General features: G+C 33.8%; 1 protein-coding gene and 1 long non-coding RNA gene across 2 annotated transcripts; one reads left to right on the top strand and one right to left on the bottom strand.

The window, feature by feature from the left end:
* Positions 1-2,612: 2,612 nt before the first annotated feature.
* On the top strand, positions 2,613-5,133 carry LOC120250339. The gene is made up of 3 exons (XR_005532992.1): positions 2,613-2,755; positions 3,146-3,217; positions 4,833-5,133. It is a non-coding gene; the product is annotated as an uncharacterized LOC120250339 (long non-coding RNA).
* A 1,715-nt stretch (positions 5,134-6,848) lies between these two features.
* On the bottom strand, positions 6,849-16,749 carry LOC120283586 (tobamovirus multiplication protein 3-like). Its single transcript, XM_039290294.1, has 11 exons — positions 16,478-16,749; positions 16,290-16,380; positions 16,162-16,211; positions 15,973-16,065; positions 15,792-15,863; positions 12,228-12,300; positions 12,088-12,135; positions 11,369-11,398; positions 11,240-11,293; positions 11,074-11,151; positions 6,849-7,260 (listed from the first exon to the last, which is right to left on the bottom strand). Exons 1-10 carry the CDS (start codon positions 16,643-16,645, stop codon positions 11,132-11,134), a joined length of 699 nt encoding a protein of 232 aa, XP_039146228.1. The 5' UTR covers positions 16,646-16,749; the 3' UTR covers positions 6,849-7,260; positions 11,074-11,131.
* Positions 16,750-16,982: the final 233 nt, after the last annotated feature.

Here is a 16,982-nt window from a genome sequence, read left to right as displayed (position 1 = left end):
ATCATATGCAATTAAATTTTGAACATTAATAAAGAAATATGTTTCATATATTGACAATAGTTGCATATCTATTAATAAGAACAAAATGGAATGCATAACAAAATTATTTACTATTATTATTATTATTATTGAAAATTTAATGTAAAACTAAATTATTCCATGTAAGAATTAAGTTAGCATAATCATCATTATTTAATTTGAAATAACGTTTGACTCCATTTTCTTAGTAGAAAATACTATTAAGAAGTTTTTTATCTACAGGTCCAAATTAAACTGCAAATGAGAATTGAGGTACAAGGAAAGTACTTGCATGACATGCGTCAAAAAGCCCACAAACATCTCAAGATTGATATCAACATTGGAAGTTGAACGTAGGTCTTTTAGTTTTAATGGAGAATATAAACCTACTATGTGAATCCAAGGCAAATGAATTAGGGAAAGAAATCCCAATGAATAGTTTAAGATAATCTCACAACTCAACTTTCCTACCATACCAGGATAGCGCATTAAACAAAACTCAAGATACTAAATTAACTACAAGAACTTCTTCCCTGGCACTAGGCGTGAGCAAAAAATTTTGATCCAATGATCCGATCTGGTATCCGATCTTTTGGGTACCTGATCTGAAAAAAAAAATGATCTGGTACACGATCTGAATTTTTTAGATGAAAACCGAGTCAAATCCGAGAGTAAGGAAAAATTAAAAATCGTTTATCCGAATTTGATCCGGTTTTTAATTTTTATTATATTATATATATATATATAATAATTTTAAATTTTATATGATCTAAAAAGTAAAAATGAAAAAAAAATCCAAATCCTCCATCTAAACCCTTTAAGGGTGTGTTTGGTACCCTAGATATCCCAGGATAGGGATGGGATATCTAGGGCTATAGCCCCATCCTGGTGTTTGGTTTCCCGGATGGGGCTGGATGGGGATGGCCCCCATCCCTGAAAACGGGATGAGTGGCGTCCCACCAAATCGGTGGGACGCCGCTCATCCCGTGATTTATCCCATCCTTCATCCCTCTCCCATCCATCTCCATCCCGCACTCCATCGAGATATACTCACCGACTCTCGAATCTCTCTCGGGCGGAGACGGCAGTGAACGAGGGTTCTTCTCTCAGATCCAGCTCAGCCTCGTTGGTCTTAACCATCTCGAGCGCGGCGGTAGTGAGCGGTTCTCTCAGGATCAAGAGCAACACAGCTCCCGCAGCGAACGGTTCTCTCAGGATCTAGCGTAGCGCAGCGCAGCCTCGTTGGTCTCAACCATCTCGAGCGGCGGCGGCATCGAACAGTTCTCTCAGGATCCAGCGCAACGAACAGGTATTCTCCTCCTCCTTCTTTTTTTATTTAAAAAAATAAAAAATAAAGGGGGAAAATCTCATCTTGTTTATTTTTAATTGGAAAATATGTTTATCTTTTCAACTAGTTTTGCTCAATTATCTAATTTTTTTTAATTGGATCTAATCCCAAACTCTTGTCCATTGCTTTTCATTCAAATTTTGGTTGATGCTATGGATCATTATCTGTTTCTAAATTAAATTTTGGATTTTTTTGTTAGCGAAATTATATTAATCAGAGTTTATATTGTCTTTGTCTGGATTACTGAATTTCTTAATAAACAATATAATAATAAAATAAATAAATAAAATCTAAATTAAAGAGTTATATAATTTAAACAATATAAACAATATAAACAATATAATTTAAATTTTACAAGGGCTAAAAATAAAAAAAAAATATCCAAATGCCTAATCAAATAACTTAAAGAGTTATATACTTATATATATATATATATATTAATAAATTTAAATTTTACAGGGGTTAAAAGTAAAAAAAAAAATTCTAAATTCCTGCCTCCCAGTCCCCAATGGCCATTACCCCAACTCTTCTCTCTAGCCTCCATTCAAATCTCTTCTCTGTCCAGCAACTAATGATCATTATTGATAAGACACTTGATGAAGAAGTGATGAAGAGTAAATATCCCCTGTTGTTTGAAACTAGAGGTATGCTAAATTTCTAGGCCGAAATTTCTTTAAGAGGGGTAGGATGTGGGAGTTTGACTTTTTCTTTACTTCGCTTATGTTTTGTCTCTTGAGTTTAACTTGCGTGCTTAAGTTTTTTGAATGTCCTATTATGTTAAAAATTTATTTAAGGTATTTAAGGAGGTTGAAAAGGTGGGAGAAAACCCTCAAGAAGGGGTAAATGCAAGGCTCGAACCTTGTGAACAATAGGTGATAAATGGGAGGGTTCACGGATGTGGTAGTTCGATCAATTTCATATTTATTTTTCTTATGTTTTAATGTGTTTTATTAATTAATTTTTATTTAGGAGTGTGCCTTAGAGTATCCCGAGTCATTAGAATAAAAAATGAGATCAATCAGACACCAAATGAGCCGTTTAGAGCCATTTTAGTGCAAGGTGTTTGTGGTGTACAGTGTCTATACGGGCTGGATAGAGCTCGGGATAAAAATCCAGAAACTTTGAGCTAACTCTTACGGGCTGAAAGGAGGCTGTATGGGAGGCTGTATGGAGGCATATTTTTAGGGTTTAAAGCTATTTTAGCCATTTTTACTTCATTCCTTCTACATACTTCCACAAACCCTTTCTCCTCCAATTTTCTCCTCCTCTAGAACCTTCATCCCCTCTCTCTAACCTATCATTCTTGCCTTGACTCAGGAAGAAAACTCAAAGATTTCTCCTTCATCTCTTGAGAATGAGCTTTCCTTAGGGTTTTTGAGAAGTTTTGAGGTAAGGAAGTACTTCATTTGATCTTCTCCTCCTCTCTTTCTCTTTTGTTGGATTTTTTTGATATTATGGGTGGAGAATGATGGGTTTTGTTTGGATTTAGAGAATAGAAGAACTATGGAGTTGTAAAACCTTGAATCCATTGAGATTGGAGTAAGATCTTTCATGTTCTGAATTAGGGTTACTGTAGCACAGAACCAAGTTTGGTTTCTTTTGCTTCTCTTGTTAGTTTTGAGGGTTGTGAGAGTATCATTTTTGTTAGATATTCTTGATAGAGTGCTTAGCAAACCCTAGAAGCACTCATTTTTCCAATTTGAGCATTGTTCTTCATTTTAATTAATTAAGTGATTGATAAAGTTTCATTGCTTGTTTTGGTTGTTTAAATGCTCCTAGGAGGTTAGACTTCAACCAAGGGGAAAGAGCCGGTGGAGAAGTAACACCGGGGTGTCTTAGCTCGCCAAGTTTGTGAGTGGAATTTTATTAAATCATGGACTATATATCATGCATATATATATATATATATATATATATATATATATATATATATATATATATATATATATATATATATATTGGCCTTTGAATGACAAGCTTTCTATCTATAAAAACTCTTGAGATGTTATTCATTGGATTTGGAAATCATGAGGATTTATGATTTGATTTCCTTCATGGTTTTTACTAAAGATCATAAATATATATATATATATATATATATATATATATATGTTTGAATTATGTATCCTTATAAAAGATTGATGTTCTTCCTATGATGACCAAAAGTTATGGGTAAAACAAATTGAATCTTACCGTGATGATGGCATAATTTATTTGAGGTATATATATGTGTTTTCAATGAATATTCTTGTGTGATGGTCTTAATAAAAATGTTTCCATTGAATGGTTATGAACAAGTTGTTGACTTTTGGAGTGAGATTGGCATTTGTGAATACTTGTGATCTCTTAATGAGATTTATGCTTCCCTATTAATGAATATATTTAGCATACGGGTCAGAATGCTATTTATTGTTTTCATTCATGATTTGTGAACATAGTCCTGAATAAGGACCCTTTTCATGCTGTGATGAATAATTGGATTTTATTATGCAAACACCCATGCGGTCTTGAACATATCCATGGAAATGGTGGGTTACGGCCTTCATGTTCTTGACGGGGTGGTTTTGATGGTGACAAGGGGAAAACCCAGTACTTACTGCAGTAAGAGTGTGGATGGTTTCCACGGGCCGACCTGTATAGAGGTGGCGTGGAATACTGTCAAACCGGTTATGCCATTTCAGGTGGGAGCCTAAAGCCCTGACTTGGATATAGTTGAGTTGTTCGGAGTCACCACACGAACTTCCCAGCGGCCAACGCCAAGATACGCGCATCTTGGTGGCTCCTGACCTAACCGCGGCCACGGTTAGCAAAGGAGGGTTTTTTAGGCTATTTAAGATATATATTTGATTGTTTTAACCGAAGATTTATATGCTTCTGGATTATGAGCTACTAAACAAAAGAATGGATTTGGATTTCTTACTTGTATGGATTTTATGATGATTTAGAGAGTTTTATCAAGCATTTCATTGTAGTAAATTATATTTCTTACTTTATATTTGATAGACAAGGTATATTGAATATTTGAGGATTTGAAATATATTTTTGACATTTTACTTTAATATATATTATGTATGAGATATAGCTCCATGTTTAGCCCTCTTCATTCCCCAAAGGCGACAGACAGATGAGCGGGATAGCAGCGTGAAGTGCTTGGAAGAGTAGTTTGTATTATTTAAGCTGTGTATGATATTTAAGCATTTTAGCATGTATTAGCAGGATCCACTAGTATGTTATAACTCCATATTTTGTTATACTTTCCTTGGACATTCGTATATGTGTGAATTTGGATTATATAATGTATGACAGTCATACTCAGTGTTCGGGGGATGGTGTCCTTATGTTATGACCTTCTATGTTATGATTATCTATGTATCATATCTTGTATTATAGTGATGAGTATATGTAGGAATGGTTGTGCCTATCGGATTGTTAAAATGTTTATTGCTATTATGGTGGTTCCGTACAGGAAACAAGTTAGCCTTACGGTAATCAAGGGTCGAGGCAGTGTTGGACCTCCCTTGGGTTGTCGTGGCGGTATGTCATGTGTGGGACCCGTGGAACGGGACGTGACAAGTGTAGTAAAAAAAACACATGATACAGAGTTGGTTGAAAATAGTACTTCTTTGGTGCCAGATCTGAATGTAAAAAAAGAGTTAGACTCTATTTTTGTTTATTTATTTATGCAAGTTGTTATTAAGTGTGTGGCCTTTATTTCTCTATGTCAAACTTACCATTATGTCCTCTATAGACTATAAATGATTAATGAGTTCGGTGTTGCTTTTAAAAATATGAAACTCATTTTTGTTATTAATTTTTTTTGGTTCATGTGCAAGTATAAAGATTGCTAACAGATTATATAAAAAAAAAATTTTAAAAAATACTTTATATATAATTGGTTATATATAATAATGATAATAGCCTTGGTTTAAATTAAATAAAATTGGATTCTAAGTATCGCCATAATTCAAAATCACGGTGCGTTATTTTATAAGCACTACAAGAAACAATTGTTTTTGCTACTTGACACCTACGGTGTAAGGTTTGTGTGATTATAAGCTGTGTTACGAAAACCACAATTTCAAGACAATATTAATTTGATTTTAATTATTCTAGAAGTCTATTCATCATTTCAATATTTGCTTTTTTTTTTAATTTATAATATTACAGTCGCAATTTCTTATTATTAGTACACAACAATAATTTAAAAAAAATGATCAAAAAATTTAACAGATATATACTCTGATCTTCCTAACAGACATAAACAAACATAGATGCAAAGATTGAAGTTAAACTTCGTCAACTCTAATTATAATACATTCTTGTGGTCTATCCAAACATTATCACTAATATTAGATTAACAACAATTCAAAAGGTTATTTCAAAATAAAATACCTTTACTTGAATTACATTAACTCATATAATAGTATATAAGGATGTATATTCAGCCTTGCCATTATCATTTATTATTATTGATAAATAATATTTGGAGTAATAATATACAACATTAATCGATAATGTAACCAAATTGAAAGACTAGAGATTCATTTTTACTATAGGACTGTAAATTATTTCCAAATTTAGTGACTCGAATTTATGAAGAAAAAAAATACCGATTTATATATTTACAGGTACCTACAGCGTTGGCACCAGTTTGAGATAATTTATATCCCATACTTGTGCGGGATAAAAATCTAGGCTCTATCCAATGAGACTATAGATTGGACAAATCAGTATTTTTTTTTTTTTTAATTTTCCCACGTCCACCAAACAAAAACTAAAAGAGTTAATTTGTTCATGCGATTATCATTCCAGAAGAAAATGCAACCTTGTTACATCTAATGACTGTAATATAATAAACTTCATTAAAATTAGTTTTTCTTAATTAACCACCTTACTCGCAGAAATTTTAGTGTACAAGCTGCATCGTGTGCAAAGTTCAGCACATGACTTCACTTGCATGACCACACTCACAATAAAGTTCTGCAGAGCAATTATGCTTAGATGAAGACAGTAGCAAATTTTGTAATAGCAACTACAGCAAACCATGGAAACTCAACAGCCAAACAAACTTCTCTTTATTATGCTGCTGGATGCTGTGGTTTTGCAATCAATGCATAAACCTAACAAACAGTCTGTTATTGTGTTGACTGGTAGTTAGTTCTCCAGTACCACTCAGTCTTCTAATACTGTGCTTCTGACTGGCAGTTTAACGCAGCAAAGTCATATAGATACCCTTCCTCAAATTCAATCGCTCCAATCCTGATCTGCATTCTCTCTTATTTCTCTTCCATAATTTTGTTTTTCCTATTGATCTCTTCTATTTCATTTTGAATACAAGATCAACCATGGATAGTGCATGATCTGTTACCAGCCAAGGTCTGCTGCAGCAATATATAGACGGTACGCAAAATTTATTCTTTTGCTTGTTGTCTTCTTGTCTACTGCCTATGCCTACTAGATTACACATCATTGACAAAGAATAAACGCATACAAAGAGAGCAATTTAAGAGAGTTTCAAAGAACAACCAGACAGTTACTAGTGCTATAATAGAGAAGATGTTAAGCATCAACACTATGTAGAGACCATAATAAATATGAATCAGCATGGGTCAAGATCAGAATTGTCATTATACGAAAGCAGCAGTACTATACACAGACTTACATGACACACTCTTCACCATCTTGCACCATAGAGACAAACCTAGAGAGGTCCTTTCACCACTTTTGAGTTCTTAGGATACCCGTTTGCTGTTTCTGTGTGGCACCTTTGATGATAATTGAAAGGTTCTTGTCCCTGCCATTCAGTGGATTGGGTGATACTGTGTGATTCCTCGCTTGGGTGGTAGCTTCCTCAAGATGAAAAGGACTAGAGATGAAGGAAGGATTTCCACCAGCTGCAAGAATGAGTTTGATAAGCTTAGTAAGAAATACTAGCCCAATCTTCCTGCCTTTGAACAAAAAAATAGAAGAAATACAAAGAATAATTTTGTTTCTAGGTCTCAGACTTTCGTTGAAAGTGGCTCTATTGTATCAGAGGAATCTGTCCTCATAGTAGAATAAAAGACTTGGAGAAGAACTATCACCTAATGACAGGGAACTTTCTGTCTAGAACAGGTTACACCATGCCAACCTAATACGTATAGCATGTACCTTAATTATAGAGGAGATATTATTAAATTGATAAAAAAGAAAATATAACAATCACTAGAGAGTAGGCTTTTCCGTTGAAGAGAATGATCATCGTGCAGCACAAGGAAAGAGATTTGTATAAAAGCAGATAAATCCGAACTTAAAATGAATGATGTACAACTTCATTGTAATGATATGAACATTTTCATTCTAGTATAATTAGTATACCTAAATAAGATATTTGATATGATTATTGTTTGTATAGAAGTCCTGTAATAAATAAATACTGCACCATTAAGTAACAAACATCAGATTATGGTACAAGGAAACATAAGAAACAATAACCAAATTGAGTTCAAGAAAGCTTTAGCATATAACACGTGCAATCTAACAAATGGATATTAGAGTTTCCCACTAGGTATAGGTAATGCAATTAGAATGGCATAACTCAGGCCTGTAAAAACAGCAATATCAGCTCTTGGACACTTACTAAAAGATGATTAGCCACAGAATCCACGTATTCTCAACTAGATCTTAAAGAGACAAATACCATTTGTTCATGTATTGGATCTACAAACATTCAATTAAATGTAACACTAACGAATGAAATAACTTCAGTTTTATTATAATAAAAAAGGCCTTTGAAAAGGTTAAATCAGGTTTATGCTTTAATAGATCTATCTTTCTGTAAGCTGATTCTTTTTTAAACAAGGACACAATATCTGCTATAATTACTTTTTTGAAACTATAAATGTCAAGCACCTACTAAAAATATACATATGGCAATAAGTTATCAGAACATAGCAATACATAATGTAATCTCAAGTCATACTTTTATGGCAGGTACAATCTCAATTGTTTTGGACCTAAGCACATAAACCCATATAAAATAACAGATAGAAGTTGCGCTCATTCTATAAGATAGGCCAATGTATACAAATTCCAGAAACATTGAAGTGGACCATTAGTTACAAATCAACATTCGAGAAAAACGGAAATAATTTGCACTCCCCCAATTTGAAGAGATCTTTGCACAACCAAACATCATAAACAATGTTACATATTGTCCAAAGATGAAATACAAAATATAGTCAAAAGTAGGAATTTTCAGGTAGGAAGGCAATTTTAGCTTAGATTTATTGAAGAGAACTACTTGGACGAGAAACAACATGTGTGCTTATGGTCAATCTCCAGATAAGTAAACAATAAATAAAACAACATGAATTCTTTATATAGCTAGATCATAGGTATGAAAGGCGTGCCTGAGGTGCCCCTTAGGAGCCAGCCTAGGTGCCTTGGAGCCTTGAAGGCACGTGACATTAAAGAGTCGCCTAAGATGTGCATCTTGCCTTGAGGGTCGAGGCAAATTTAGGCACATCTGAAAAGGTTACCTATTTTTTCAGCTTATAAGAGTTGGATAAATATGAGTCATTAGATGATCATCAAATTAAATCTCAACTCTTAAAAATAAAAAAAACTACTTTTAGCTTTTAAAAGCGGGACAAATATGAGCCATTAGATATCATCACATAAAATCTCAACTATTAAAAACAAAATGTACAAAATGCTTTTTTTTAGTTTTTAAGAATTTAATAGCAATTAGAATTTCCTAGCACAATAATATTTCTTACTAGTAGCAAAGTACTAGTATTAGTGTAATGATTTTTTTTGCTACACTGATAATATGCTATTTTGCTCCATACCTGTTTTATCTAGGTTTGAACTTTAAACTTTAATTTTTCTTATTTTATGACATTTTAATATATATTATAAATTTTATGAATTTTTAATTCTTTTTTTTATTTATTTTTATTTATTTTTTTATTTTTTTATTTTTTTTTGCAACTTGCTTCAAAAAGCACATGCCTAAGCCTTACGCGTAGGCCATTTAACCCCTAATGCCTTGATGCACTCTTTGCTTTTAATAACTATGAGCTAGATGCATCAAACAAACAAGTCAACAAAAGACAAATAATTGCTTTAAATGAATAAAGTAACTGTTGTTATAAAGAATCGCTTGAGCAATTCGAAATTAAAAATTCATGGCATCAAATCATGATTTAATTCATGATTTAGTTCATGATCTGACACAAAGTATGAGACACCTCATTTCAACTTCATATAATTTTGAATTTCCAATGAATCAGTGGTTTTCAGGATATTTTTGAAATGAAAACAGAGGTAATGATAGCCTTTTATAATGGTTCTGTAAATTCCAAAAACATTAATCTAATTCCTGCAAAAATCAACAGGGCACCATTTTCATTAATCCAAATCTTTCATTATAGAGTAAATTTTCAATAGCCTACAAATTCATATAAATTTTGTCTGGGCTACAGATTAGATTATTGATTAATGAGTCAGAATGGTTGTAACAATCAATCAGATACTAACTCTAACAAACATAATTATGAACACATACAATATCAGCATTTTCTGAACCAATTCGCCTTACTTTTAAACAAACCAGTATTATCAAATACATTAAGGCACCAGTACCCACCCACTAATGATGACTGCTTATCTTCTAAGGCTATGGTGTGGGATTACCTCAAGGCTCCAACTGAACAGACAAAGTTACCCATCAACCCTTTTTTAATAAATTTAATTATTTATAAAAATTACTTAATAATTAATTTTCAAAATTAATATTAATAAACAGCTATCATTAATTGGAAAAGTAATTACTACGTTTGTTTAAGTGCATAGTAAATAGTAATAAAGTAAAAATAGTGTTATTATTATAACACGGATATGCTTAAGTATCCAAGTATCAGAGAGTATCCGATAATTGAATTCAATGAAAACTAGATATGTGGACACAACTATAAATATACATACATGTTAACAAGTATATATACATGGGGACATGTGAATCTCATTGTTTTTTAGAAGAGCAGAGAACATTTTAGTAAACAAATTTCCAAGTGTACAGAGATGTATCGACATAGTGAACCACATTATAAGTCGTTTTTTAAAAACCAAAAACTAAGGGAAGAAATTTAAATTGTATTAAAATTTACCTTAAAATAAAGTAGAGCTTCTAAAATCATGAAAATCACTATTAAAAAGATTTGAAAGATCAAGAAACAATTTTGTAAAAACGAGAAATATAAAAAATAAAATAAAAGCTTAAAAAGATAAGAAAAAAGATAATATAGTTAAAGAAAAAAGAAGATTAAGATTGAAAACTTAAAAAAAAAAATTAATATGTAGAGTTAAATGTAATTACTTTTTTTTTCAAATAAGCAAAGGTAACACGGGGAAGACGAGATCCAAATGCATTGTGAGCGTATCATACTGCAATTAATGAAAAGATACGTACCTGTAATTTATTTTCTCCTAGATTTGCAGTATCCAGTTAACACTAAGTTTAATCAATATAAAAAATTTTCCTCCAAAACAATTTCAAAAAACTTTAATTCCCAGAACACACCTAGACAATGATTCATATAGAAAAGATGCATGGCAATGTCCTTTTAGGAGTAGATGAGACAATAAAATCTTACTGCTTGTCAATTTAGTAATTGTCCATCATCATGAAGGGAAATCACTACAGAAGGACATGGAACACTTACCAAGTAATATAAAAAGTTCAGGATTGGATGGTCTAGGATATCAAGATCTGCAGCTTTGTCAAAGGCGTTGAAGCACATCTGTCAAACGAAGGTACAAAATTACAAATTATGAGAGGCACATGGCACTTGAAAAACTACTCAAAACAGAGGTAGGATTTATGCATACCATAATACATCTCACCAAGAAACAAGAGAAGCATATTGTGGTCACATAGCCAACCTAATAAAGATCAAAGGAATCATTAGCATGATCTGAACAGAACAAAGAGCTTAGAAATTAGAGAACAAGAACAACCTCCTGCAACTTCTTTCGTCTTCCTTTGGATTCAACAGGGAATCTTTGCAACATCAAAAACAGCCTAACAGGTCAAAATAATCATGAGAAAAACAATTTTGGAGCAAATTACATAAAAAACAGAAGATTAACTTGTACATTATATACCAAAATGAATACATTGGAGCTTCCTAAATATTTATATACTAAAAACTTGCAAATCAAGTAACATAATTAACTACAGTCATCACGTCATTAAAAAAAAACCATACTCAAAAACAAGAAACAAGATGTATATCTGTAGCATGATTGCGCTAGATGATAATTTAGAAAGCACATAAAGCTTATTGTCAGTTGAATTACATCAATGACGAATTTGCAGAGTATATTTCCATGTGTGACTCATTAAAATTCTATATATGCATATATTCTCCAGGACAAGTATCATGTAGATTGTTTCTCGAAGAACTTCTATGTGAAGCTAGAACCAGATCTAGCAGGGCAGCACTACCTAGAAAAATATTAATAGATCATGAGACAGAATGAACCAGTTAGAGTATTGACTAAGTGAATGAAATAGGTAATAATTGCAATATCCTTCAAATGCAAGCACATGACAAGAAAGTCCTAATTTTGGTCATACACTTATATTTAAGATGGACCAAACAATCTATTTACATATACAGCAAAATAACTTTAGATGCAGTGAACTAGTTAGTATAGGAAACCAATCAAAACCCACCTCCCTCCATACAGAAGAAACCCAAGGGCAGCAAACAATGAAACACCTGTAAATAAGAATTTGCATAAGTATTATTTATTATGTACTCCATCTACTAAAGTGAAGGGGAAAATCAATTTTCAATGATCAAATACTGACCAGCAAAGAAAATCTTAGAAAGGACAATCACAGGTGGGACAGGCTTCCACCATAAAAGCAACCACAAAGCCAACTGTGATAAAAATTTAAGATGTGAGTCACAAAAGAAAAGTTATTTCCACAAGAAAATGTGTAATGTAAATGTCAAAGTAACTTGCCCATATTCACACATGCAAAAAATATAAATAAACCAGATATACGAAATTTTAATTGTGTATTAGTTGTTAAATATACATAGCATAAATAGATTTTGCTCTTTTGAGCAATTACAATACATGGTCAAAAATGTAATTTTAAATATTACCCACAAGAAAATATGAAATGTGATAATAGGAGATAAAGTACTGAATTATATAAGGTCTCAGACACATTTGGAAAGGTGAAGGCAATTTACCACAAAGATATTTTAGTTCTAAGAACGATATAAAATGGACTTATTGTTTCCCATCTTATAATACATAAACTTTCAGTTAAAGTTGCAGATATAGATTAGCTGATCAAAGACCATCGAATAAACAAACCTTATAACTTGAAGTCCAACTCACATAACTCACTAGGTCTTTGTACAGTGTCTTTACATATTACATTACTTTGATACAGCACTAGTATTTTATTTAAGATTCTATTGACCAGTGATATTAGGGCAGAGAAAGGCTTTACAAGGATGACATTGAACAAAATAAAAAACCTGCACATGTGCAACTATACTGTTTGTTCATACAGTCCTTCGGGAGTTTTGATTTATTTTTTTCCTCTGACTAAGCAAGTGTAAAACATGCATATAAATTCAAGATCTGGCAGGAGATGTTTATTAATTAAAAATGCCATTTGAGGACAAGAAAACTAAAGGTTGGTAAACTGATGACTCAGGGAACTTGCTAAGTACATCAGAAAACAAACATCCAAGCTGATATCTGTTTTAAGGTCAATAGGACAATATAACAACAACAGTATCTACATAGAGAGCGAGACCACGCTCATGCACGCGTGCACACACGCGAGAGAGAGCGAGAGAGAGATTTAATATGTGGTTGAGAAAAGCGAAGATCAACCAATATCATTTTAAGATCAATACAACAATATGAGGAGCAGAAAACTAACTTTCATATATCAAAACAACAAGAATTATTGCACGTTCTAGGCACGTACAGCATATTCAGCCCCCAAAAAACACAATAAAATAGATCAGAGAGGACACTACACAATATTCAGCAGGGAAAATTCAGTTTCTAATATCTTGCAAAGACCACAAAGAAGTAACCTAGAGTGTGTGACCCAAGAGGGCACCATGCAGTTGAAGAAGAAGAAGACCACAAAGAAGTAACCTAGAGTGTGCAACCCAAGAGGGTATCATGCAGTTGAAAAAGAAGAAGATTTGTGGCAGAAAAATCTTTTCACCAGTTGATTTGTGACAATTTTTTACCTCAAACAAGGATACAATTTTTTATTAGTAACAAGAGGCTTATTTGACTTTGGTCAAAATAAACATAAACAGAATTAATGGTACACATTCACCCTCAGACCTTACAGAAAGCCAATGAAGGCTTTCAAAGCTACATATGGTTATGCCTCCTTACAGTATGTCACAGGATGAACAAATGAGATGAATAGATAGGTAACACCCTTTGCCAAAATACCAGGAAAAAGTTTAAAAGAACAAAATGCATTCAAGCACTTTGGCATTAACCTTACAAGGTTTTTAAACATCCCACCACCGTATCTGCTTTTATTGGCATCTCTTAAGCATAAGAGCAAATGAGAGAAAAAGGAACTAAAATGAAATAATGCGGAAAAAGGAAGCCAACGAACTGTATCTAGAGCTTGTATGAGCAGATCTGATTCAATGAGGAAGACTCAACCTCCAAGGGAACTGATAGCTTACAGCTACATTTAATCTGGACCATCTGAAAGCAGAGCCACATTCATCTTATTTGAGTTATGTTTGCAAGCTGAATTTCCTTTCAAACCTTCTTGAGAGGCAATTTACATAAAAAACTGCCCATCAAAAACTTTTAGTTTGAATCCCTGTCAGAGATTCCCCAACCAACATGCTCCCAATATGCTCCCATATCCTCTCCAGTTAGTACAATATGTCAGTCACTGTTGGTTCCTTAACTTGAGGAAAATCTAAAGTGAAACTTCTTCAAGTCAGTTGCAATGCAAGAACCTCGAGAATCGCAATAGATATCTTAAGCACTCCATAAGATCAAAATGTGTTGACAAATGGTCCGAGAGACAATTTTTTTAATTTTTCAAGATACTAATTGCCATGGCACTTATACGATCATATAAGATGGGATGGCACAAAAAATAAACTCTCTAAAAAATCTTTAGAACCTTTCAGCTCAAATTCTTTTCAAATATTCTTTCCATTACATATTCCTAATATACAAAAACCAACATATTTTCTTTAGCATGACCATCTTATAGGACACATATTCAATGAGGAGCTCCTCTTACAAAATATTTAGATGGTCATTACATCATAAATGGGTCATTCTGAGATTAGTCAACTAAATAATAATAAGTTTACATTATTAATTTCGAACAAATAGTTTACTAATCTAAAAACGACACTTGCATGGTAGAATGACCCATTGAATATTTTCTAAGAGGGGCTCTTAGAATTTTTTTCCTAGACATGCGCTATTGGATCCTTTACTAGTGGAGTGCAAAGAAGAAGTACCACAAGTCTTCAGTAGCAATAACAAGTTAAGAACCTTAAAAATGGAGCTAGATGCCTTAACCACTCAAAAGAATCTAAGAGAAAGTAAATGACTTGGGCTTAATAAGTTTTTCTCAAGAGCAGACATTGACAGAACGCTTCAGTTCTAAAGCTAGTGATAGTAATGGCAGCCATACTTATGTGCGACATGATAACTCCCATTCTTCAACCTACCTTGGTACCTTTCAGGTCAACATCTTTTCAAGCATTATTTACCATAAATATCCTAATAAAGGTTGATTTTTCCCTAAAATGATAAAATGGAGAGAAATTCAACAAACTCCTTAGCAGTAAATAAGAATCAAAGAATCAGGCTACTAATAGGGATCTTGGGATATTGATAAAATCATATATCACTTATAGCCTATAGGGTATAAGTATTGTATCAGTTTGCATAAACCATGTTTATGGGAGCAACAACATTAAGTGATGGCAATGTTGCGGAAAGAAAAGGCAAAAAGAATTTTTCAAAAGATAGTAACATTTTTGCCACTGTGAGGAGAGGATACTAATGGAAGCATTTCCAGATTTTGGTTGATAGAATATCAAAAGGATGTGAATCCTTCATCCGCTTGTTTCCACTGTCTTATATCCATCACATGGCCACAAATTGGTTTTCCAAGTAATAATGTAGTTCAAATTTTCAATCATAAAGCTACAACATTCAAAATTAAAATAGGAAAAGTTTTTATTGAGCTCCCAACGTGGACACTGCCATTGTACATCAGAAGGAAATAAGCATCATTCACTTTTCCATTAATAATGATGTAAACAATAACATAAGCACCATCACTCCAGATTCCTGATTTCATTACCAAATATATCAAACAAGAGCTCACCTGAATAACATAAACCACTCCATTAATTGTATAAAAGCTTGGCCTTAATCTATCCGTGGATACTGCCCGTGCCTGCCATACATTCAGAAAATAAATTATCAAACACATAAGAGCTTCCTGATAAAAAATGAATATAAAGAACCAAAAAGTAAAAGAAAGAGAAAAAGAGAGAACTTCAAACCTGATAATATATCTCAGCCCAGAACAACACTAACAAAGCATAAGTCGTGAAGAACGCCAAGCCCGGCAAATCTAGTAGCACATGTTGAAATATCTACAAAAACAAAACCAACCACAATCATCATAAAAAAACCCTAAAACAAAACACCATAAAAAAAAAACATCAAGCTCCAAAGGTTAAGAAACCAACCGGCTCAAACTGCTGCAAATTTCTACGGAACACAAACACAACCGATCGAACTGCACAAAAGGAAAAAAAACACAAAATTCATAACAAAAACTCAATTCCACGAATCCAATCAACCACAAAAAACCAACCTCCATTAACGAGAAAATTCAGGAAGTGGAACACCTTCTGCGTCGTCCACCCATATTCCGGAACTCTGCATTCAATCCTAACCAATTGGATCTGCCAATGAAAAAAGAATCCCGGTATTACTTCTCCAACTCAAGCAAGAATCTCAGAAACCCTAAATCGAAGAAACAAACGGATCAGAAAGAATTACCAGCGCGACGACGGAGACAAGGCCATAGAGAGCAGCAAGGGCGTGGAAGATGCGGTCCTGCCAAAGAAGGGAGTGGTTAACATCGTCCCACCAATTGGAAGCGCTCCGGAAGGCGGCCACCGCCACAGCCGCCACCACCGGCGTCCCCATCGGAGACGAGGAGGCCATCGCCGGAAACCCTAGAGATTGGGAGCTCCGATGATCGGGTTTCGGGATCGAGGGCGAGAACGAGGGGGAACACGAAGGAGCGGTTCGAGAGGAAGGAGATGGCTTCGTGGATGAGAAGTGCTAAAAATAATCGGAAACGGACAAAAGGAACTGGGCGGCGGGCTATAGGCGGTGGGATTTGAGCCGTAAACCGACACGTGGCGGTTAAGGGAAGGGGGTGGTGGGGGATTTGCTGAGTTGGATTGGTAGTGGTCCAGCTCGGTTGGGTTCATGATGGTAATGACCCGCGTGAATACCAGGTGGGCAAGTCTGTTTTTGTTTCGTTTCGTGGTGGGCC

Source organism: Dioscorea cayenensis, chromosome 19, assembly GCF_009730915.1.
Source record: "Dioscorea cayenensis subsp. rotundata cultivar TDr96_F1 chromosome 19, TDr96_F1_v2_PseudoChromosome.rev07_lg8_w22 25.fasta, whole genome shotgun sequence".
NCBI classification, from domain to species: domain Eukaryota; kingdom Viridiplantae; phylum Streptophyta; class Magnoliopsida; order Dioscoreales; family Dioscoreaceae; genus Dioscorea; species Dioscorea cayenensis.
The sequence above is the reverse complement of the archived record's forward strand: the minus strand, read 5'-3'. Positions and strand labels throughout refer to the sequence as shown.